The 26746-nt window shown below is 36.6% G+C and overlaps 1 protein-coding gene across 1 annotated transcript in view; it reads left to right on the top strand.

Annotated features, from left to right (window-relative positions):
• The window catches only part of LOC105381782 (neuropeptide CCHamide-1 receptor), a 105917-nt gene that overhangs the window by 38573 nt on the left and 40598 nt on the right, over window positions 1-26746 (top strand). The window contains exons 4-5 of the mRNA XM_048622767.1: window positions 23295-23425; window positions 24238-24426. Of these exons, the coding sequence (XP_048478724.1) occupies window positions 23295-23425; window positions 24238-24426 (320 nt within the window). The remainder of the gene's footprint in view (window positions 1-23294; window positions 23426-24237; window positions 24427-26746) is intronic.

Genomic DNA, 26746 nt, shown 5'->3' with positions numbered 1-26746 from the left:
AAATGTGCAAGTATAAAATACATTTTAATGAATTGTAAAAATATTAATAATACGAGTATTAGGTAGCTATAAAGTCTTCAAACTCCGTGCTACTGTTTCTCTTACAGTAATATTTCTTTTATAACATTTATTTATTTACACTCTTTGGTCGAAATTTACACTTTGATTGCACACTTTCCAACATTAATAATATACAATCAGGCGGCCTTAATGCTAAAAGCATTTTGTGCCAGTCAACCAGCAGGAGGTTCAACATTGGCAAACGTCTGGCAGCGGCATTTTTATAAGCAAAGTATAATTGCAATTTTTGATCTTTGCGGATTTTCTACGTGACAATAGAGTTTCAACTAGAGCTTCAGCTAGAGCGGATGACACCGAGGACGCTATCGGCAACCTCGTTAGAACGGCAATAACAGCACCGAAGAAACGGATCCTCGAGTACAACCTAAAGATGGCAATAAAAAATCGGGACAAAGAGGTCGTTGCCCAGCAATCAAGGCTTTTGGCAACGCAAAATGGAGCGGAATAGGAGAATTTTGATTTTAATTTTATATTGACGGCCAAACCGTATTGCATGTATTTTATAGTTTTGTTATGTATAGTATATAGCATGTATTGTATAGTTTTGATATGTAGGTATTGTATAGTATATCATGAATTAATATTATCTGTATAAGAACTAACCAATAAAATTAAGATAGTTTTAAGAACACTGTCACACATTAACACCAGGCAAAACAACAGCGATGACAAAAGGAGTGTGTGGCCACTGACAGGCGTCTGTTAAGTTCTCTGAAGACAGCTGACACTGGCCCTACCCTTCAAATGTTTGTTGCCATTATAATTGTAAGTGTGACAAAAAAAAAAACAAGAAATGCACAACTGGGGGTTTTTAGTCGGTTAAAGGCCGACACTACCTGGGTCCCCTTCCCAGGTGTCTGTGTAGATTTTCCTCCAGGAGTGCAAAAAAAAAATAATTAATAATATATAGGTATATATATATAAAAGATAAAATATATATATTATAAGCTTCCACATTGAGTAGTGAGTAGTTAAAAGATGAAGACAAAAAACAACCAAACTCTCACAATATATTGATCTCTCAAAAAGGCACGGACATAAAGTCTGTGGTGTGATAATAAAATCTTTAAAAAAAAAAAAAAAAAAAAAAACTAGAGCTTCCATCGTAAATTTTATTTATCAAAATTGGTTCAGCCATTGCCCTTTAAAGGCCAACAAACGCCAAGCGTAACAAAGAACACACTTACAAACATTCATCTTTACAACATTATAGTGGCATAGCATAATAAGTAATTCTCTTTACTTTTCTTTTCTTTACTTTACTTTTCTTTAATACTTTATGACTAGTTCCTTTGTAGAACGAATGCAGGAGGGTTATTCTATACTTGCGAAAAACGAACGAACGAAAGCTGCCATGCAATATGCACGTTTAATGCAACGAGATAGAGTCAGCAGTGCTCCGAAACTTTGTTTTTAGTCATCCTAACTAATATTATAAATGCGAAAGTAACTGTGTCTGGCTGTCTGTAACTCTTTCACGCCAAGACTACTGAACGGATTTGAATGAAATTTGGTATACATATAACGTAAAGAACATAGGCTATTTTTTTATCTCGGAATTCCCACGGGAAAACTTTTTTAATGCGAAGCGAAGCTCGCGGGAACAGCTATTTAGAATATAGAGTGACCCCCCAGTCACTGCGCTGAGATTATGCGTCGTCGCATCGGGAAAACGTTTTCGACCGCCTAGAATTTCAATCAAATCTCGAACAGCCTTTAGTGATTTAGTACAATCAGGAAACTTATTGAATAATAGAATAGAATATAACTTTTTTATAAACCAAATAAATTACACTTAAGTACAAGAAAAATATACTTACAGACTAGAAATTATGTGTGATAGGCGGCCTTATAGCTAAGAGCGATCTCTTACGGGCAACCTTAAAATTTCGCTTACCTATATGTATTGCTATGACTTTAAATCTGCGAAGCTTACTTATTAATGGCTAGATGGACCGGGTTCAAAATTCTCAAAAACACTTTTTTAGAAAGAAAATAAATTATAAACGTCCTATAATTGATATATATTATTTTTTACTTTGTTTCCATAACGTTAAAATTAAAATTTAAATGCGATTTACCACGCAAAAAATGTGCTTAGGTACTTACCCAAATATTTCATAGAAATAAAAAAAATTGGTTAGTAAATTTCCAAGAAGCAATAATCAATCAATCAATTTCCTTAAATTTATACGGAATCACCACTGAAGTATTACTTGATAGACTCTTATTACCTGATTTGAATTCTTCCTCCATCCAAAAATCCTGCGGTTTTATGTTACTAAGCAACTTGTGACCGTTCGATGGCAATTTTATTATGCAAATTCGCCTTAAATATTAGGGCCAAGCGTGAGACAATGTCGCATCCACTTCAAGAACGACTGTGGATCGATGAGTTATACAGGGTGGCCCTGTAAGTCGTGGTCGAAATCAAACAGGGTGATACAGCACATATAATTACCAGCATATATTTTATGAACGTGAAATCGCTGTAGTGAAAAAAAATGTACCCACTAAGTACGACAATGGACATCATTTCAAAAAACTTAAGCTGATATAAATCAATATTATAATATTTGGTGTTTTATGTATGCTGTCAACGTACTTGTATACAGGGTGTTGCAAAAAGGGTATACTAAGCCGAAACCTACATGTGCAGCATGGTATATCTAAGCCCGAAACTGAAATCAGAATTTGAAAATTCGCTAAAAAAAATTAAGTTTCCATAGTAAAAAGTCACGTGACCAACAAAATTTCTATGGAAAATATACCATGCTGCACATGTAGGTTTCGGCTTAGTATACCAATTTTGCAACACCCTGTATACATATAATAAAATGTCATTATTTCGATGTAGGTAGATATAATAACGATGAGAGTATGAGGCGTGATATATCGCTACAGTGCCTTTGTGAAAGCCTTTCTAGCCATGTGGACGGCTGACAAGTTGTTTATATTAAACTTTGATTGGTGGGTGTAAAAAACAATGCTGTTATGCATATATAGTCCACCTGATTGTACATAATTACATATGTATATTGTGCAATAAAAGAATAAATAAAAATAAAATAAATATATTTACTATACATTTGAATAATGTGACTCGACTTTTCAAAATACATATATCTTTTCGTTATCTTTATGCCTTCTTCACTCATAATTATATCTTATTCAGTGATGAACTGATGGCTAATGGCCATAACTAATAATAATACCTTTTCATCACTCATCATTTGGATGGAGGTTAGAATAGCCAAATGTAAACATTGAAGTTCTAACACTCCCAGGTCAAATATTCGGAAAAAGTGTAAAAAGTGTCGTAAATGTGAAACAAATTATATCCACACCATCCTCATAATACAAATCTAAAGTGAAAACGTTATTCGTGAAATACAAGCGAGGATTACGAAGAAAACTAACTTTTTGTGTTCACCAAAGAAAAAATTCAGTGGCGAAAAAGTGCACCAATTCTAGCTGGAATTATCAAAACAGACACAATAAGAAACTCAACTTCGAGCCTCAAAGTATGTACAATCATTATTTAAGCATGATCCAGTAAAATAAACACGAAAATACAATCAAGGGAAATAGTTAATAAAAACAACAACTTAAATAATACCCTCTTATTAAAAATAAAAACAAACCCTGGTGTCGAGTAGACGAACTAATCTTTCATAGACCACTAGCGCCAATAAGAAAAAGTGACACAAAAGTGAAAACTAAAATATTTACCAACAGCGACATCTATTGTCGAATGGAAGAACTATCTTTCATAGACAACTAGCGCCAATAAGAAAAAGTGACACAAAAGTGAAAACTAAAAATATTTAACAACAACGACATCTATTGTCGAGTGAAAGAACTATTTTTCATAGACAACTAGCGCCGAAAATACTTCACAGCAGTACAAATTAAAAATAAAACCCAACATCTACAAAAAGCTATTGTCAGATTGAATACTTAACCAAAACGTTAACTATGGAAGACATCACAGCACTTCTGAAAAACTTGGGAGAACGAATAACAGGCTTAGAAGAAAATCTCTCAACAAAAATAGATCGACTGGATAACAAACTATCGCAGTTTCAATTAGATATAGAGCAAACAAAACGAACACAAAAAGAACATGAAATGAGGCTTAATATCTTAGAAAAGGATGTGAGATTGCGAAATCTAGTGATATTTGGAGTAGAGGAATCAGAAAGTTCCTACAGTGACTTGGAAGATCTACTACTAAAAATTATAAACACTAACCTCAATGTAAAGCTCAGTAGAGAAGAAATCCAACATGCAAGAAGAATGGGGAAAAAACAGAGTCGACCAAGGCCAATAAACTTTGCACTGACAACACTAGGCAAAAAAATACTCATCTTAAAGAGTAAATCAAAACTGAATGATCATGCCTATTACATAAAAGAAGACTATCCCCCTCATGTCTTAGAAATTAGAAAATCACTACAAGAACAATTAAAAACTGAAAAGGCCCAAGGCAAAAAAGCTTTCCTGAAATACGACAAGCTAATTATTATGCCACATAACGAAAACATTACAGAAACTGGAAGTACGAATACATCGAGCCAATTCAAAAAAAGAACCTTTCAGCAATCCCCACCATCTCTACAATACGAAAAAGAAAACTCAAAAAATCCGAGCAATCAACCAAAAAAGCACAAAACAAATACAGACTACAGAAGCATAACACAATATCTCAATGTAGAGGCTAAAACTGCGACTTCTCAAAGCAATCAATCTAATTAGCAACTATCAGCGCCTCCTTTATCTCTATCTACCGAAAACATAGAAATAATACAGAAAAATACCGGAAAAATATCGAAATCAAAACCCTCTCCCAATCCGGCTGGTCACCGTGGGGGAAGTAGACCACAGCCCTCCATGAATCATCAAGTCGAATTGAATGAAGTTAAAAACAAAATAACACTACAGAAATTAAATAATACAAAAAGAGACTCATATAAGAAACTACAATTAAAGATATGCACCTACAACATACGCTCACTCAAACATCCATCACGTATCATAGAGCTAGAGAATGCTATAAGTCAACTGAATTGGGATATAATTGGACTGTCGGAAATTAAGATAGAAGGTGAAAAAATATTAGAAAAAGACAGATATATCTTAATGTACGGAGGCAAGAAAAAGGGAAGAAATGGCGTAGGTTTTATGATCAAACCATTTCTAAAAAAACACATTGATGATTTTAAAATATTCTCAGATAGAGTTGCGAGACTAGACATCACATATGGACAAAAAACAATAAGTCTAATCCAAGTGTATGCCCCAACAGAAAAATCTAAAAAGAAAAATAAAGCATGTAGAGAAAAAGAAATACAATGTTTTTACAACGACCTACAAAAAGCCTTGGAAAACACAAAAAGACATACACTCGTAATGGGCGACTTCAATGCTCAGATTGGCCTTCCGCGTAAGGAGGAAAACATTATATGCGGAAGATACGGTTACGGGGAAAGAAGCGAACGAGGCCAGCTGCTGATTGATTTTTGCCTGCAAAACAAATTAGTTATTACCAACACTCTCTTTAAGAAAAAAGAAAAATCTAAGTGGACTTGGTGCTCACCCGATGGCAAGACAAAAAATGAAGTTGATTATATTCTGTCAAAAACCAGAGAAAATGTACAAAACACTGAAGTAATATCCACAACCTTTTCGACCGATCACAGACTTATAAGAGTCACCTATAATGCAGAAACACGAATGAACAGAAATAAAATAGGAACTAGTCACAAAAACAATCAATTCAATGAACTGGAAAAAGAATCCTTGAAAAATATGATGCATGAAAAAATCTGTACTATTGAAACATTAGACATACAAGAAAACTACTCGAACACAATTCAGGCTATAAAAGAATGTATTAAAATGCTACCTAAAAACCCCAAACATGAAAATTTTTATAATTACATAACAGACGATATTAAACTACTTATCGAAGAAAGATGCTATCTTAAGACCATCACCCAAAGAAACCAAGAGCAACGACACCGACTTAAATCTCTACATAAAAAAAATTCGCAAGAAAATTATACAAAACAAAAAGAGGAAGAAACTAGAAGCTATAGAACAAGAATTAGAAACCAGATGCTCGACAAAAAGAAGCAACAAACTACATAATAAACATAAAGAATGGGTCAAAACCCTATCAAAGTCGCATCATGGAAAAGCTCAAGATTTAACAAACAGAAATGAAATTGTTGAAGTAGCCACCAGTTTCTACAGAAAGTTATACAGTGAAACTGAAAACAATGAACCTGATAAAAACATTATAGATCCAAATATAGAGCATGAAAAATTACCCAAAATACTAGAAACAGAAGTAGAGTACGCGATAAGACAACTGAAAAAAGAGAAAAGCCCAGGAGAAGACTCCATAACCAACGACACAATCCTCGCAATGATAGAGCCTTTAACGCCCCATTTGACAAAACTGTATAATGACATAATTACCCAAAACAAAACACCCGAAGAATGGAAAATATCACTAATCACCCTGCTCTACAAAAAAGGAGACCCGAAACTCATAGACAATTACAGACCGATAAGTCTATTACCAACACTCTACAAGTTGTTTTCTATGGTGATACTGAATAGAATTTCAAAAAGTTTAGACTATCAGCAGCCTCGCGAACAAGCTGGATTTAGAAAAGGCTATTCAACAACAGACCATATTTTCACTCTGACCCAAATAATAGAGAGATATAATGAATATAACAAAAAACTCTACGTAGCATTTATTGACTACTCCAAAGCATTCGATTCCATATCTCATGCAAAGCTATGGGAAAGTTTAGCCGAACAGGGTATACATAGCAAATATATACATCTATTAAAAAGTTTGTACAGCCAAGCATCTGCGAAAATAAAGCTTGAAAGGATAGGAGACTCCTTTGACATACAGCGAGGCGTAAAGCAAGGTGATCCGCTCTCTCCAAAACTTTTTACGGCTCTACTAGAATCTGTATTCAGAAAAATTAACTGGCACCAATATGGTATAAGCATAGACGGAGAAATACTAACACATCTAAGATTTGCAGATGATGTAGTTATCCTATCTGAAGACCATGAAAATATAGTAGAAATGTTAACAGCCATGGAAATTGAAAGCCAAAAAGTTGGACTCTACATGAACAAGTCAAAGACAAAAATAATGACAAATGGAGAAGAAAAGAACACTACAATAGGCAGTGGAAATATTGAATATGTGAAAGAATATATATATTTAGGCCAATTAATATCCTTTGATAATGCAATATGCAAAGAAATTGACAGGCGAATAACTTTAGGATGGAAAAAATACTGGCTCCACAAAGATATTTTTAAAAGCAACTTACCAGTTCATTTAAAACAAAAACTAATGGAAAGTGCAGTTCTCCCTACTGTAACATATGGCTGTCAAACTTGGCCTCTTACAAAAAACATAATCAGAAAGCTCAATACATTTCAAAGATCAGCCGAAAGATCAATGTTGGGAATCAAACTAAGAGACAAAGTGAGATGTAGTGTGATAAGATCTATTACTAAAGTAAGAGACATAGTTGAAATGGTCTGCGCACTAAAGTGGAAATGGGCGGGACATGTCGCAAGATACACAGACAACCGATGGAGCGAACGCGTACTAAACTGGTACCCAAGGGACAACCCAAGATCACGGGGTCGACAGAAGAGACGATGGGTCGACGACATTGTCAGAGTAGCAGGCAACACTTGGCAAAGGCAAGCAAGGCAACGGGGGCAATGGAAAGACATGGAGGAGGCCTTTACCCAGCAATGGGTGACCAAATTATTTTTCAATAAATAACAATTATTTAATTAAATATTCAAAATATATAAAGTTTAGTGCATGAATTATTATTATTTTATTATAAATTAAATTATAGAGTTTAAAACATTAATTAATTAAGTGAAATGCATGTTAATTTAATATTATTATTTGCAAAAATATGTTATTTAAGAATAACTGTAGATAATTTGGAAATAAATGGCAATATTATAATATTATATTATTATATATATAGAATAGCCAAAAAAGGGAGATAAATCTAGTCTATAGTCTAGTTTGTATAGTTATTATGTATAAGTAAGTATATCTCTGTGTCTCTATTTCAGTAAATAAACTTCTCTCCTCTCAGCCTATCGCACTACCAACCACTTTCTCGACACCACCAAAGGTTAAGTGGTAGAGAATGCTACTAGCATTAAGTTCGCCTTTGTACAATGTTTTTATGTGCAATAAAGAATTTATAATAATAATAATATATCGTCTCTAGAAAAAAAATGTATGCCCGTTAAATGTCCCGAGTAACAAGTAACAATTAATGGATTAAGGGCGGATTCGGCCAACGTCGAGTAACTGTTTACTCACGAGTAAAGTACCAGTTACTCGCGAGTAAGCAGATTTTGCAATCTACCAAACCTGAAACCAAGATAACTAGCTTATCCCAAGAATAAAATGTTATACCGCCAAAATTGACCGTGTAACGAGCTTATCCGAGAGTAATTTTGTAATGGCGGCAGCACATCAGCTGATTAGAAAACCGTCATAATGACATATAAACACATCTGTCAAAACATAAACAAAAGTACGTTAAAAGGCAAAGTCTCAGAATAACAACAGCGAATAAAATATTAAAACATAAACAATTTCATACTTTTATAATCCATTCATACTAAGTTGGCATGTCATTTCTATTGCATGCTTTGAAACGCAGCTATTTTTATTTTAGTTGCATTACAGTTTCGTTCCTCGTTCATTCAATTTAATCATGGTATAACTTGGTAGAATGCAAATGTACTTATCCTAGATATTTACTCGCGTATAATTTTAATTCCGGTATAGTTATTCTCGTGTAACGTGATGTTTGGACGAATCCACCCTAAAAGGAATTATTATCTATAAATATAGCATAAAATCTTATATTTCGACCCAAACGGGAAAAGGATATCTTACTTAGGTACTTTTGAATCCAAACGACCAGTTTAGCCATTTTGCGTAATGGTGAACCTATCAGATTCACCATTACGGCTGCAAAAAACCCCCTTACGATGCTTTTATCACGCACGAGTCTTATCAAATCCTTACGTTAAGCCAAAAGGAAGTGATTCAGATTCTGAATTACTTTTGTTTTACGACTTTGGAAAATTTTCGTTCTTCATAATGACGTGCTGAGTGAGACACCTTTTAGCTTACTACACATCTTTGCAATAATCTGTAGAATAGAATAGAATAGCACTGGAATATAACAACAGCTTAAGTAGCTTACATTAGTCGAGCTGCAGTAATCTGTGCTCGGTCGACTGCATTTCTGGACTAGTAGGATTACTAGCATTCAGCGAATAGAGACGACTTGTAGTAGATTTTCTTTTCAGATAGCAGATTTTCTTTCCAGAACTCTTTTTTTTAAGTAAGTACTCTTGTCGTTGCTGATAATTGTAGGTGATGCCATTTTTAAGTGTCTGTGTATTTTTCAGTCATAGCATAGCTCCCAAACGATGAATAAATATGTTTTGTGAAGTTTTTCTTTAAAATTGATAGCAAAATTTTTGCCACACACTTTCTAAAGTTATCGTTATGCCATAATTTAAGTGAACATTTAGCAATGAATTTTATCGCTCGTCTAGGAAGTCTTGCAACTACATGAGAGTGGAAGCCCTTCTTTATTTTGTTCATACCAGTCGGAATTAAATCGATGCGAGCTGTAGGGTAACTTAACGTACCTTGTGACGCTTACCTCGGGACAATGATTTTACACTCACGGGCAATGAAAAGGTTCCACTGAAAAAATACCAAATTACTCCTAAACGGAAAAGGCTAGCTTATCAACGCCTTCTGCAACATTGAAGTTCATTTAACAGAGCATCGGGACGGGATATTACCAACTAAAAACGATAATATTTTGTTTAAATATTGAATTAAATGTTGGAAAAAATTGCGGTTGTTTGGAGTCGCCATTTTGTGCGTGGAACTTTTTCATTGCCCGTGAGTGTATTTTAAAAACCGGCAAATTTAACAAATTATAATTCTACCCTACGCGTAGTGTTTTACTCGCTTGGCAAAACTAGTGAGTCTCGTGATCATACCGGCATCGAGTGTGAGGTTTTTTGAACAGACAACAAGAAGTTTTTTGGCGACAAAATTTACTTTTGTAAAGTTTTTGAGTTGCTTTATCTCATTGACGCATGCTCATAATTGAGACATGGATATCACGTATATATTTTCAGTTATTTATTTTTATGATACGGCAATTATCTGAAAGATTCGTAACATAAAAATAAAGATACTGATTTATTTGGTAAAAATTGTTTTTTGTACCTTGGGACACGATTAAATTTGTACCTTGGGACACTATTTCCTATGGTTTTGTACTATGTAGACTGCTAACTTCTAAATAACGTCTTCTGTCTCTGTTATTATAAGTGGCAGAGTGAAACTGGAATGAAGAGAGTTGCAGTTAGTCTGGAACGTTTGAAACAAGCAGTAAATAAAGTAAAAACAGGAGAAAATATTCTTATTTTTTTATATAAAGTGAATGTTCCTTTTTGTAACGTAAGATTCATGCATAATGGCAAAATGTAATTTCGTTATAAACTAATGATAATATGATGTCAATGTAGTTATAAAATTACGGTGATTACAAGACGTTTTGTACTTAAAATATTATAAATCAATTTGTCCCAAAGTACACTTAAGAGTGTCCCAAGCTAAAACGTGTAACGTACCTTGGATCAAAACAAGCATTTTTACTATTATCTTAAATAAAATCTGGACACACGAAAGCTTTGGCACAAATTCTGGTCATTATAGTATAGCGACTATATATCCTACCGAATGAAGTAAATTTCACATTAAAATCTTAGTTGTACACTGCGATAGCATCATTCAAAGTTGGGGTAGTCGAAAATGTCCCTAGGTACGTTACGTTACCCTAATTAATAAAATATACAGGATGTTGCAAAAAGAGTATACTAAGCAGAGTATGCAACATCCTGTAGATCTAACACATCAAACGAAAAATATATGAAAAAAAAGTTAAATATACAATTTAATTCAGTAACATAATAATTATATACTTTATGTATACATTTAATATTGCGAATCTTTTAAAATAAGATATTATAGGATATAGCAAACCTAGCAAAAAAACAAGAATTATAAAACATTTAGGCAAGTACCTACATGGCCTAAAAAGATTAAACAGGGTTTGACTAGACATGGAAGGTATTTGTTAGATTCGATTTTTGATAGCGCCAAACATCTATTCTGTTTTAAGTGTGGTTAGTTTTATCGTGTTAAAGTTTTATCTTACAACTTTTAAGTGTAGATTTTAGAGTGCCTTTTTCCTTTTCGTGTCCTTTTTATTTTTCTTACGGAGAGTACTTCAATAATTTCTCTGATGGAGGCTACATACGTGACTTGTAGTGAAATAACAATAACATTGAATTGTACAGTTAAAACACAAGAGCTAGACAAATCTAGCCTAGGGTTTCTGGCCGAGGTGATCGCCCACTCAGATTAGCGTTATTCGCTGACTAGTCAGTGAGAAATATATTCTACTTCTCTAAAGTTGTTCAAAATTACCCACTGAGTCACCCCCTCTCGGCTTAGTGTACCCTTTTTGCAGCACCCTGTATAAAGAAAAATTATGTTAATTTACGTAGGTAAATCATATATTTATAATTTTTTCAGTCTGGGTATTGTAATCTAACCCCAGAGAACTGTCAGAGTCACAATGCTACCCGATAGTGTCTGGTATCTTGGCTCCAAACTGTACCTTTATTGCAAGTTTATCACTTTCTTGAAACTTCACTATTACACTGATAGAGTTGACCAACATTGATGGGACTCAGCTTATGAAAACTATTAGAGGCATACTGTACAAAGGTTACAGTCAAGGCACAATGTACCAGACCCATTAGGTATTATTTTGGACCAGTAATACATAATACGTAGGTGGTCTGAAAAGTTTCCGACCTCAACATGAAGATGGCAGCGCACATCAATTAAAGTCAGGGAATGTAACTAAAATAAAAATAAAAAATGATAAAAGTTTATTTCAATAAAAAAAATAGCAACAACGTTACAGACTTAATCTAGACAAAATAGGTAGTACAAATGCGTTGTGAGTTGAACCATCATAACCCTAAGCTAGGAATGATCCTGTATTATAGGGTTATGATGTTTCTCCGATATAATGTAACTGTGCATCTTTTGACAGCAACACTTCAAAGATTCAGGCATTTTTGACGCGTGGTTTTTATTTTACAGTCGTTTGAATGAGTCGATGTGAGCATTTCTGTGAAAATTTAAAAAATCGAGTATCGAGCTGTCTTAAAATATTGGTTTTTGAAAGGGAATACCCCTACGCAAATCAAAGATGAGTTAGATTCTGTGTACGGGGACTCTTCACCGTCATTTACCACTGTAAAATTTTGGGCAGCCGAATTTAAACGTGGCCGTAAGAGCTTCGGAGATGATGAACGTTCGGAACGTCCAAAAACTGTAACTACTGACGATAACATCGCTAAAGTTCTCCAAATGGTGTTAGACGACCGCCGATTAAAGTGAGAGAGATAGCAGAGGCAATGAAAATGTCCAGAAAACGTGTTTATCACATATTCAATCAAGATTTAGGCATGAGAAGGCTGTCCGCGCGTTGGCTGCCGCGTTTGCTAACGTCAGACCAACGACGTGTTCGAATGAACATTTCCAATGCTCTGTTGGCGCAGTTTAGGCGCACTAAATCCGTGTTTTGGCGCCGCCTAATTACTGTTTTACAGGCTATGTAGAAGAATAAAAATAAATTTTAAGAAAAAAAATTGTATCTATGTTAGGTCGGAAACTTTTCAGACCACCCACGTACGCTCGATAGCAAGGAAAAAGTTCCAGTGACAAAGCACCAAAATACCCTAAAAGGAAAATTATGCCGTCTGCAATATTAAAGTACATTTAGCGTAAATTTTCGTATTTTACTTTTTTTTAAAATGGTGTCCATTGGTTTCGACATTTTGTGAGATTGACTGGAGTGAGAAAATGGGACTATTATCTTTACGCTACATTGGCGCCGCCTCGACTCTGCCTCGACTCCGCCTCGACTCTAGCAGTGAGCGGAGCGCCTAAGTGAGTGAGTTGGATTCGTCACTTCCTTTGACCCCTTTACCCAATCGATGCATCGTATATTTGGCAAACGCGTACAAACGGCACTGAAGATGGATTTAGCGCCGGCAAATGGAATTATGCCATCAAACCCGGTGCAATGATAGGGCCGTAAATTTTACTGTTACAAAGTAAATATAGTTACATTGAGACCTAATGGAACTTACTGTGTTGCCAACACCAGCCGTAATGGTGCTTGGATTAGGAAATGCATTAGGCTCTGCAATAAGTAAAATATGATAACAGTGATGCGTTCATACTCTTGCTTAACCAACCACTAGTTTTCTCAGTTTTGTCAAAAACCGGCTAGCTGTGAATCCAGCTCGCGCACAAAGGGTTCCGTACAATTATTTATTACATAGTAGGGCTTTCATATTTTTGGACCAAATTCCAGAAGTATCTTACGTTTACTCACGAATTTCCAAAATCGTAGAACAAAAGTTTTTAAGAATCTTAACCTGAGTCAACCCCTTTCGTCTTAGAAACACGATTTTATTTTATTCGATACAAAGTAGATCAACATACTACAAGTAAATAGGTACTAAAAACTATTCCGACCAAGAGTGTTTCAGTTACAGGTATAATTTCAAAATTTAGTGCGAATTGAGAATAAGCAGACACAATTTAGTGTTGAAATAAAATGTCGGAAATCGGTTTCCGAACTGGCTCTGATTGGAATTTATTTCTGAACCAATTAAATTACTATACTATTTTCATTGCTAAATGCACACGTGTGGTACTGAAATATACATATACAAGGTACCTTCTATACTCTGTCCATTATATTACTGGTTTTTTGACATTCGAAATCCCATACATATTTTACGACTGCAAAGGAAAACCAACTTTACTTACTAGACATAAAGAAACGTCTAAAATAATAAGCTCTATAATAATAACTGGACTGGTAACCGCTTTACATAATCCCATAAATATCTCAGTAAAATGACTGAATTTACATATATTATATGTATAGCTTCAGAATCAGTTACCCTGAACACCTGAACATTTCTAATTAGGTACATGTTGTCGATAAGCCGGCGTGCCGCCATTTCTAAACACAGGGCTCACTCTAGCTAGCGAAAATCGAAGTTACGGAAAACTGCTGCAGTAACTACTATGTATACTCCATTTCATTGCATTAAGGTAAGCGTCCACGTATCGGTATCGTATCAAAAGGATTTTCATAAATGTATGGAGAAACGGCGTCGGCAATGCCGATAATATGGACGTACTTGTGTGACGCATTTCTATACAATAGTACTGTGCAGCGATCACAGGATTCGATACTATTTTCGAAACTACACAAACATATGGAAAAAAAAACAGTATCGTGAACTGTCAATGTCAAAATGTAAGGCAAATTATTCAGTTCCAAAAGTGACATTTGTTTTTTTGATAATTATGTTTGTGTAGATTCAAAATTTTTATCGAATCCTGTGATCGCTGCACTGAATGCGTTGCATACGATGCTGAAAGGTGGACGCTTACCTTTTTTAAACGTATCGATTGGCTGAACGCATTCGTTTGTTCGTTTTTTTCTTAAACTAGAGCAACCCACAGGAGGTGCAATACAAATTTCGCTGATTGCGAAAGGAGCGTTTACGTTTCAACGTGTTAGCTCAGTGGTCGTCAACCGACGGCCCGCGCTCTTCTCAGTATACAGTGTGAATATCAAATATTTGGTCATGGTGTTTGTATAGATCACCTTCCAGCAGGTTGCCAGGAAAACATAAATGTTTTGCAACATCTGCAAAACTAATATCCAATGCGGCCCGCTCTGATTTTCTGGGAATTTGGCCCAGTAGCAGTAAAGGTTGGCCACCCCCGTGACAGATGATCGTTAGCAACACCAGAAGGGTTACTCTATATTGACGAAAAACGAACCAATGAGAGCTGTCGAGCAATCGGCAACTTTAATACAACGAGATAGAGTTGTGGCTCGCGCTGAAGTGCTCCGAAACTTAGTTTTTCGACATAAAGAGTGACCCCCCAGGACTCGGTGTGACTGCAAATCATTGGGGCATTCCGCGGGCAAGCCACTGCATGTGTACTATCAGGGAATCGCCCATTGCTTAAAACCTCTTGAAGCTTACTCATCCTGTTTAGGTACTACTTACAAACATAAATAATTTAAAATTTTCGGTTCCTCCGAAACAGCGAACTTTGATAAAGTAATATCTGTTAATTATAGACAACTAACTGTTGCCCGCGAGCTTCGCATCGCCTAAAAAGTTTTCCCGTGGGAATTCCGGGATAAAAAGTAGCCTATGTTCTTTCTTAGGGACCATATGTATACCAAATTTCATTCAAATCCGTTCAGTAGTTTTGGCGTGAAACAGTAACAGACAGACAGACACAGTTACTTTCGCATTTATAATATTAGTCAAGATTGCTCAGTATATAAACTACATAAACCGGCGGGGTCAGATAAAAATGTCTGGTCCGAAGTTGGGTGAATTTTAACCCTCGACAAAAAAATAGGGAGTTTAACGTGCCTGTGTATCTATATGTGTAGCGTGGCTCCAAAACGGCTGAACCGATTTTTTATTTGTTTTTTTTTTGTCGTAGGCAATGTTACATTAAGTGTTCTTAGCCATATTTTATCAAAATTGGCTTAGCAGTACCAAAGTTATGCTACTTTTAATGTTAAATATTAGAGGTATGTTTATGGTTACATTTTTTTTCAAATCCGGTCAGCATGGATTGCCCTGATTATACATACACACAGACTCACATGTTACAGTCAAAAGTTTTGTGTATGTTAGGGAACTCCAGCCAACTTTAAACGAGTAAATAGAACCAGCATTTGTTGAGTTTCAACATTGCTAATAATTAATGCGACATCTTTGTTACGTAGGTAACTAGATTACATAATAATAATACCTATACTCTGACATTTTGCTCATTTACGTTGTGGATATTAACTATAACTTTGATCGAGACTCAGGGTCTGTTCCACAATGTCTGGTTAGTGGCTACCTGACGGATAAAATACATGCTGTCACTCTCTGTTATTATTTTTTAGACAGTGACAGCATGTATTTTATCCGACAGGTAGCGACTAACCAGACATTGTGAAACAGGGGCTAAGTATAATTGATATAACGCTATAATGATATTAGGGTAAGTAGATTCCATATTGAGTCTATCCGTATTTTAGAGAATAAAAAAGTAGCAGACGCCTTTTTCACTTTAAACTTAGATTTGACGGCCGAATGGTAAAGTGGTTAGTGACCCTGACTGCTATGCTGAAGGTTCCGCGTTCGATTCCCGGTTGGAGCATAAACTTTGGTACTCTTTGGTCTTGGGTGTTGATATGTAACTACAGTCACGTGCAAAGAAACTGTTCCACTCACACATTTCCGATTCAGAATAGGCTCAATTTTTTTGAACATTTAGTAGGAAATTTGGACGAAATGTTTACGTTATAAGTTGGTAATATTCTGGTGCGCTTTTAAACGTAGTTAAATATTGCAGATGACATCATTAAGCTGGTATTTTTCGCTTAGGAGTAATTTGGTGATTTTCTCAGTGGAACTTTTTCATTGCCCGTGAGTGTAATGGTAACTAGGTACCTATGTCCGATTCCCATATTCCCTGTAAGTTCGGGGACCAATGACATCAGTCCTACTATTAAAGTTTAAAACATTGTATTTAAAGAACTGAATTCTCATTACATTATAACGTTATTACTTAATTTAATCACTTAATTTAACATTTAATACACTCAAGTATATTTTTTACTCCCTGTCTCCGCTATTCAAAATTGCGTTTACTTTACTCCGCTCGAAGCGAAATTGTAAGAACTCAAAATCCGCATCCAATACAGTAATACTTAAATACGTAAGCCGATTCCACCACCGTATCCCGTGTTGATCTGACCGTCCGCGCCGGCACGGATCAGACATATTACGTAACAATAGTATCATGTTAATGCTGGTTGTGAACTTCGTTGAAAAGTGTATTTATTTATTTAATATTTATTGCACAAGTATAATCATAAATGTACAAAGGGTGGTGTGCTATAAGCATTTCCTGTCTGTCAACCCACAGGCGGATCCTCTTTTTGACAAACTATATACACACACACGCACTCACGCCTTGTACTAATGTACTCCCTTGCGGGGTAGGCAGAGGTGCATTGCTGCACCCACTTTTCGCCAGAGTGTTATGTTAGTCCCATTGTAATAGGGGGCGGGCCTATTGCCATTTAACGGGCACATCCAAGACCCGAGAACAAATATCTGTGTTTAAACAAATATCTGCCCCAGCCGGGAATCGAACCCGGGACCATCGGCTCAGTTGTTGTCAGGGTCACTAACCACTACGCCATTCGGTCGTCATACATACCTAGGTGATAACGTTACTCTAGCTTAATGGAAACGAAGTATGGGAGCAGTGCTGCGCTAACCAAATGTCAAGTTCTTAGATGAACAATATACGGTTTGATTGTAGAGGTTTGATAGTTTGTCGTAAACTATAGAAGTAAGCGTGGCGCCTAGGTCTAGGTAAAATATGTAGTTCCCTATAACGATTCCAATTAGCATGCAATGGCTTTATTAATTAAATTGCAATAAAATTACAATTAAAATTGCAATTTAATTGAACGACGGAAGACTGAGTTATACCTGTTAGTTGCTATTACATTCTGGACTTTGTTGCACCTAAAATAAACACCACGAATGGCCTAACCATCAACAAGTGATATTTGTTGAAAAATACACGTATCAATTTCGTACTATCGACTGCAAAACGCGCGCTTTGGCAAACAAAGCCCGTTTACATTGGCGCCAAATCAGAAATTCTAAATCAAATTTGGAACATCGCTTCCGTTCTGATTTAGCCATTAACAAAATACAATTAGGTATCAAAATCATTTTGCTCCAGTTACTCTAGTTTTAGGGCTGTACAAAAAAAACATCGCAGTTTTGTGTACAAGCGCCCTTACGAAAGTTTAGTTAGTTATACATATAAAGACTAAAAAATGTACTAAGTACCTGTGTTTAATCTATGCGATGAGCACTAATACAGGCGTTTATATGTCAATATATGTATTTCTCATTTTAACAGTTCAGTTTTCCTGCTAATCCTTTAGAACATGTCTTTTTTATTAAGTATTTTGATGACTGTAACTCAAGTTTGTAATATTTTATGATGAGTCCCTTACCCTAACATCATAAAGTCTGTCCTTATCAAAGGATAAGTAAGTAGGTAAGTACTAGATATTCGAATCGGGTGAAATGTCATCATAAATATCAATGCTTATCGATTCCTTCCGGCAGTTAGTGTATTAGAAAACTTGGAAACTTCGAACACTCAACTTTGACGGTAAAAGACGAATCGGAAACTTCTGATTAGGTTCTTGTCTGTAGCTTTTGAACGCCAAGTGGCTGGATTCAACAGATTTCGTATTAAAAATTGTTTAGGTATATGAGTGAAATTGTAAAAATTTTAGTTTAGATAGATCTACTGAACCTAGAATGTATGTACCTAGAAGGTAAGTAACAAACGCAAAAGTCAAAGTCAAAGGCAAATATTTTTTTTTAAACCGCCAAAAATTGCCGTTTCTGGCGGAAACAACTTCGACTTCTACATTTTAGATACTGGGATATTCTAGGTTCTAAAAATTTAAATTAGCATGAAGAGGGCCTGAAACGTGTATGATTTGGGAAAACGTATTCAAACGGAAGTATTTTTTTCAATTGTCGGCGCTAGTTGGTCTGCGGTTGAACCTTAAGTTAAACATTGATAATGCACTTATGTATTTCTTAAGCTATTAGCTTTCCTAAAAATATAAATATGCGAATTAGCAAAATCAAAGGCCATGTTTCACTTGCCAATCAGTTACTACTAACTGTAGTGAGCCGAGCCGTGGCGTGCCGCTCCCACTCGCGCCTAAATTGCCTGGAAACCAGACAAGCTATTTGCCGTTACCTACTTTGAAATTTAATGGTGTTTGCGTCTGCTACAATATTTATATTGATCAGTAAACTTTGACGAACGTTTGATGTTAGAACGGAGAGTTGTAAAAACGCAGTCTATTAAGGCATCTTACTACGCTGAGAAAAATTGCCTTTACACTCGAATAAAATCTGTTTAGAATGTAGGAAATATTATCTAATTACCTACTAACTTCCCACACACTCATTTCTCTGTAAATATTAATATTTAACTTACAATCTTAGTGCTATATTAAGTAGGTACCTATTATACAGGTTGTTGCAAAATTGAGTGATCCCCTTTCGGCTTACTAATAAATAAACTTTGTACGCTTAAAGGCTTTTAAAACATCATACGATTATTTATTAACGCAAGAATCTTCGAATGGAATTCAGGGTTTTTTTCAATTACTTGGCCCAGTAATTTCAACTGATCGCGTTTCATGGCTGACCGATTGATACGAGTACGAAAGCCGTTTTGAGCTTCTTTTAATGAGTTTACAACCCTTCATTGAATTAACACCTTTTGACCAATTTTTAAAGGGGAAAAGTGATATAAGGGGCAATGCCTATAATACAGATATTAATAATAATAATAATAATGTCCTCCTAGCCGAATTTCGACCACGGCGGCCAATCTCAATTGAGATCAGCCATCTACGCAGGAGTAGATTATAGTGCCCAAGTGTGTGCGCAGTACACAGGAGCACTCTCTGTTCCATCACTCTCGTAACCCAATGGGACGGATTGACCGACACGACTGGAGAGAGCTAGGCGCAGGACCGACTGCTTTACATGCCCATCCGACAGCATGGATCGTTTCACTGTTTCGGACATCAGGTGATCAGCCTTCTATGTATACAGATATTAATGTATCTAGTACAGGTATATTAATAATAATTAAATGATACTATATAAGTACTTAATTTTATATATTAAATAAATAAATAAATATATAAGGTAGGTACATACTGTAAATGAGTACTTGAACCACAATAAATCATTTGAATTATTCATATTTTATTTCATCACATTTACATAGTAAATAAATAAATAATAGTTCCTGTGTGTATATTATTCAAGCGTGTTTTTCATGCATAGTACATGAAAATGATGCTTATAATATTACTGAATAACCTACTCGTTTTCCTTTTTTCACGCGATAGAATATTGCATTTCGTATTACAGAGAATATAAGTTCCATTCCCTTATGTTATATATATAATATTCCTTTGAGGCTCACCCCTGGCACTCAATTATGTTGTAGGTAAGTACTGACTTACACTAACTGTAACACCATCAAAGAAAAAATCAAGTACCTTGTGAGTCACCTCTGACTACCAACTCGGGGAATACTTACAGTCATGCTGGCATATGTACCTAGTGTGTAAGTAAATATTTTATACCTATAGGTATTTTATATAGGTACTAGGTGATTCTGTAATAAAGACATTGACGAGACAAGACGTATGGCAATCAATGTCAATGTCGGATTGAAAAATTCATATGAAAACGTTATACATATTTAACGTCGACATCGCTGATATCCCCCGTGAACTCGTCGATGAATTTGTTACAGAATTTCATAGTTGGATTGTAAATTCCTCGTGAATTCAAACAGTTGCAGATTGTGTGTCAAACTGATCGTGCGACTGATCCATCAACAGTGCTGGAACCACTGGGCTAGATGAGTGATAGACTGACAGAATATGTCAACAAGTTACAAGTTGAGTATACAGAATGTTTAAAAATTGGTATAGCAAGGCGAAATTGTTGATTGTTGTTGACTCAGCGACTTATTCTAAACAATTCTTTTTACGCGACTTCTGGAAGTTTGTGAATATTTTTTTTACCCCATTGTAAAAAAGTCAAGTGACCAATTAATTTTATAAGGAGAAGCAATTTTTTTATCATTATGTACATCCGGCATCCAGCTCGAACAAATAATATTTTAAATAGAACAATAAATAACAAATTGAACCCACAAATAACAATACCCTTAGAACCTACAATATTAAAGTGCAATCGGATCTTTATAGAGCCATGCGGGTATAGATAAATTACACTTTATCTACATAGAAACGTTTCACTGGCTGAACGGCTAGCAAGGAAACCAAGAAAGTATTATTCAAATAGATAAACCGGACATCCGAATTGAAAATGTATCTATTTTCGTAGAGGGCTTACTTGCGCACTGAGGCGACTCAATTTTCAGTGACCTGGTATCGGACCTATGTGTTTGGGCTTAGGTATATATTTTCAGCAAGTATTCAAAGCCGAGCTAGCCACCTACGAGTATCTATTATTATTCTCTCTTTGTTTTAGCGCCTGGAGGGTCACCCTTTGAATCGACGAACAAACGCACGAGAACTGTCACGCAATGACATCCAGAGAGAGTCGTGGACGTCGTGATTTTAGCGCTGCAGTTTTGCTTTTCCGAAGCTTCTAAGCGCTGCGCAAACCACGGCTCTATCTCGTTGAATTAGGCGTGCCGATGGCGTGAAAATGTTTGTTTGCTCGTTCGTCAATTTAGAGAGTGCACCCCCTGCACGTGGCTCACTCGAATAGAACCTTTTTACACATCCCGTTTAGGTCTAAACTGAACTTGGACTTTTCCAACCGCGCTGGTCCACTGCGGGTTGGTGGGTGCAATGTAGCTTTCGCTCTCAAACTCGCTTTCGCATCGTCAATTCTGTCAGCAAATGGGCGTCCCACGCTTCCCTTCTTCGGGGTCTCCACTGGAAATCTCGTAAATGCCAAGGCGGTTATAAATCGATTCTTCGGCTGAGAGTCAGGAAGTAATAAACAAGTTAAATAACTAGATAGTTACATAAGTGTCATATACGTATAACGATGAATAACCGTTGGCACCCTGGAGAGCAAATATCGCACTTGGATGAACTTATATTTTCCGCCAACTATCAAAGGATCCCGGAAAAAATCCACTTTCGTAAAAGCTTTGGGGAATCATCTATTATCTGCAATGATTTGTTGGCGTTTCAGCAAATTTCGAAGTTTTATTTATGGCTTTTACAGATATTTATGGTCCATATTATCTCCGCCCTAAATGTGTTGTGGGATATTTATCCATGAACTTAACTCAAAAGCCAAATTTATGCACTAGACAAAAAATCAATTTCCTACCTATAAATTCCGTATGTAAGTTGTAGAAGATTGAAGCCACCCTTCTAGATAATGTCTCTAAACTACTTTTCAACTAGTTTGTTCTTGTAGATTATTGAAAGCTGATAGGTAAGGTAGGCTTGTTTAAGGTTCTATTTCTACGGAGAGCGTCGTTAAGTACCACCCTGTGCCGTTCACACCACCGTGGCTTAATGCACCACCACACGTCTGCATCACATGCAACGTAAACTAAAGTTAGTTAGATTGACGTACTTAAAACACTAATTATTAATCTGTAGTTAAACGGAAGTTTAACTAGTTTCTCTGAAACAAGACGACTGGATTTCATATCCTGAGCTACCGCACCATCGGCAACAATAAGCAGTGTCGCTTGCTTGTCAAATCTGACGTAACTTGTATTGACACAAAAACAAGGACTCAGGGTCTACACAGACGGACCGCATTTCAACTGCAATCCAACTGCAAATTGCAGTTCAGGTGCAGTTTGAATGCAGTTATTGACACGACTGAAATAGAACAGCAATTTGCAGTTGGATTGCAGTTGAAATGCGGTTCGTCTATCTAGACCCTAGCAGGTTTGAGCGACGCTGCTTATGGATTGTTAATAACTAATGTTCGGTGGTAGTAACCCCGGTGGTCTCTTCAGGTGGCAGCAAGCGCGCGATGCGGCTGACGGTGGCGTCGGCCCTCAGCATCTGGATCCTAGGGAGTTACTCTATTATGACGAAAAACTAAGGTTCGAGGCGCTGCTGCGCGATCCACGACTCTATTTGTATCATTGTATAAAACGTGCTGATTGCGCGGTAACTCTCGTTTGTTCGTTTTTCGTCAGTATAGAGTAACCCTTCTGGTCGTTTTTCGGTGGACTAATGGTCGCGTTAGTGACATGGGAACTACTACACTACTAGTGACTAATAATCTTTATGATCTCCCACCAGGTGGCAGCAAGCGCGCGACGCGGCTGACGGTGGCCACAGCGCTGGGCATCTGGATCCTGGCGGCGCTGTTCGCCACGCCGGCCTACGTCGGCTCCTACATACGGGTGTTTGTCGTCAACCCTACCACTCAGGTAATGATTACAATAATAACTAATAAGTCTAGAGATAAATTTAAGACCATAGGATTCCGTTGCGTCTTGCTGTTCTGATTGTTTTGCTACCATTAGTCCGAGCTGAAGGCCCTGGGGCCGGGCAGGGGCGCAAGACGCACTAAGGTTTACGTCGCACTCGCTCTCGAACTTTTGTTGCGAACGGTCTTGCGCCCCGTGCTAGGCCTTCTCTTTATTCATTAGACACCTTCTGTCTTAATCTTCATGAAACAATAATTCTCTTACTACATCCCGTTACTACCATGTCAAGGTTTTGACACATTACTGCTATGGGAAGAAAAGAAGCAGTGTCAAAATCTGCAACTGTTCTATAAACTGCAATCATTCCTCAAACTTTTGTATGAGGAAAGCCTCATACAAAAGTTACCTATTGTCGGTCGTGTGCGGGCACCCTAACTGGCAACAGTGAGATGATCGTCGCTGTCATGCAAAATAGTCATTATTGCGCCTGAAATATCCACAGTCGTAGTCGTCCCGGTCATCCGTCATATTCATTTACGAGAGCTAAGCAAATTGCTTTGAGTGTTCGTAAGTAACTGGGCTACTCCCGCTTCACGAACAACTACACTTTAAAATTCTTCTTGAAAAATATACAAAAAAACTACACGAACTTTGAGCCGAAAAGGGTTTGAGCTCATTCGGTGCTAATAGATATAATCCTGTCTATATCTATAATCTTTAAATTTAAAAACAAAAAACAAACATACACGAACAATGAATCAGCGCCATCTATTGTCAAACCGCACAACTACTTCAACCTAATAACCTTGCAGTTCCTGGCGTGCTACCCGTACCCCGTGGAGTGGGGGGACGACTACCCTCGGCTGGTGGTGCTGGTCCGCTTCGTGGTGTACTACTCGCTGCCGCTGGCCGTGATCGCCGTGTTCTACATCCTGATGGCGCGCCATCTAGTGCTGAGCACGCAAAACATGCCTGGAGAGCTGCAGGGGACCGTGAGACAGGTTAGTGATTCTTTGAATTGATTGAAAATGTTGTTTAAATTTCCACATAAGAATGTGATGTATGTTGTACAGTATCACTCTTCGTCAAAGTCCGTGGATAGATTTGGTGGCTGGCTTCTTGATACAGTGTCGGTAGTAAATAAGACGCTTCGTAAAAATGTGAACCTAAAAGCAGTTGGGAGTCATTTAGTCGGAAGTAAAGGTATATTAAATCGGTTTTTTTTACTTTAAGCCATGCCAACGCGATTAAAACAGGAGTAGCCCCCCGCTCGAACCACTCCAGAGAATAAGCAATAGGCTAGCATTAGTGTATGGAAATGATGTGGCATAATCTTTGGAGGCCGGAAATGAAGGCAGGCCTCAAGTAATCAACTTGTACGAGTTAACTTGAATTGTTATTGTGGTGTGACGTCATTTCCGTAAGCTTGATGTGTAGCGGAATTTCAGACCTATTCTGAAGGATGTACTACTGAAATCGCGTAAAATAACTGCTAACGACAGCTTTTTTTCGACTCATTATACTAACACATACAAAGAGGGGTCAAGTGTACCAAAGAAAATAATAATAATGCTGGTCCAATACTGTAGAATTATTAGATGTTGAGCCCAATTCATCTGAAATAAGTTAGTTTTAGGGTACCATACCGAAATATTTATTTTTCATTGTGCATAGTGGGTATTTTCTATTGTAAAAATACAGGTATGAAAACAAAAAGGCAGAGAGTGAAATTGCAGGCACATTCTGCAAAAAATTCAACTTTCCACTACCAGTATAGCCGGTTTTCCGGTTCAATATGTGGAGAGCTGTCACTCGTACTGAAATTCAGGACGATATTGCGATATACATTTATGTATAAGCTGAATTCCACCAGGTGCCATAGAGACTAGAACTGAAGACTCCAGTGCAGCATAAAAGTTCTGAAATATGTCACACAGCTACTCTCATATCTGGAGGGGTCACCCTATCTTACGAAAAAAAAAGGAAGTTTTAGAGCAGGGCTGTACGATGTACGTACCGATTATATGAAAACTCTCGTACGTTCAGATTTTGTAAAGCTAGAGTTAGTTACCCTCCGGGACCTAACAGTGGGTACTGGGAAAGCTTTTTTATAATTTATTTTTAATACTTGTAGGTAGGTATATGGAGATGCTGGAGGTGGTAGAGCATCCCCATGCAAAGGGAGGATCCTCCGACCAGGCCGGGTGGTGTGGCCTGGCGGGCAGCTGCCCAACGGTTAGCGTTGGGGATTCGTATATATTGCAGAGTAGGTGAGAAACTTCGTATGCGCGATGTAGGATTTTCATAGTAATTTACGTAGTTCCCATACATCTTCTCTGTATTGGGTCCGAGCGCCATCTGTTGATTTTCATCTGAACTAGTGGCTAGGAGTCCGCCACAGGTATTCTACTTTGATAAATATATCGATGTAGGTAAATTCCAAAAATCGTAAAAATAATAAAATAAAAAATTGTGGGAACCCCTATCGCCAGCTTTTATCTCCACAACTGATGAATTTCTGTTTTTAACTATAAGTAAATACTTAAACAAAGTTTTTGCAAGAGAAGTTTCCCCACGGCTGCTTCGCTTACAGACGTGAAACTGCATAAAATAAAACTTTCTCTCAATAAATACCTACTCAGCAATGGGTAATGGTTTGTAAAAAACTCTATTTCATTGGGAATTCATTGAAATCTCTACCGAATCACACCGTTGAGTGCATTGTGAGCGAGCGAGATTCTATAAAAAAGCTAAAAAAACGTTTTCTAGTTACATAATATATTAAGCGTTGTGTTTTTTTACGTTTAGAGATTTTATGAAAACTACGCGTAAACGTGTCTTAACCTTAAAAAAGTTTATCTTGAAAGTAATTATATGACTTTTTGAATTAGATGTTAGGTTTCCATATTTAGCAACATTATTTACATATTTCTTGCGTTTCAATAATGTCAAAAACACTGATGTAGGAACTTAAATATATCAATAAGTAAACTAATTTTTGACTGTGATTGTACAATCATTTCCTGTTGTTTTCTTGAGATGACGTATAAAATTGGGGGTCGTAACTGTTAGCACAATCCATTGCCCCTAACCAAGGAGGCCACAGGATTAGATTAATGGTTTTGTTTATTCATTCGGAAGTAACCAGCTCCTAATAGGCTTAATAACTCTGTTTATAAATAGTGAGCTTGTTCTATTTCCTTTATATTTTAGGGATCCGTACCTAAAAAGATAAAAATTGAATCCACATTGGATGACTTTATTGTCCGTCTGCCCAAAGTTGCCGTCCATAAAAGAAAACTAAATCCAACAGTACACAAT

The sequence above is a fragment of the Plutella xylostella genome, chromosome 3 (assembly GCF_932276165.1).
Source record: "Plutella xylostella chromosome 3, ilPluXylo3.1, whole genome shotgun sequence".
Lineage (NCBI taxonomy): Eukaryota > Metazoa > Arthropoda > Insecta > Lepidoptera > Plutellidae > Plutella > Plutella xylostella.
Note: the sequence above shows the minus strand (reverse complement) of the source record. Positions and strands in the feature narration are given on the sequence as shown.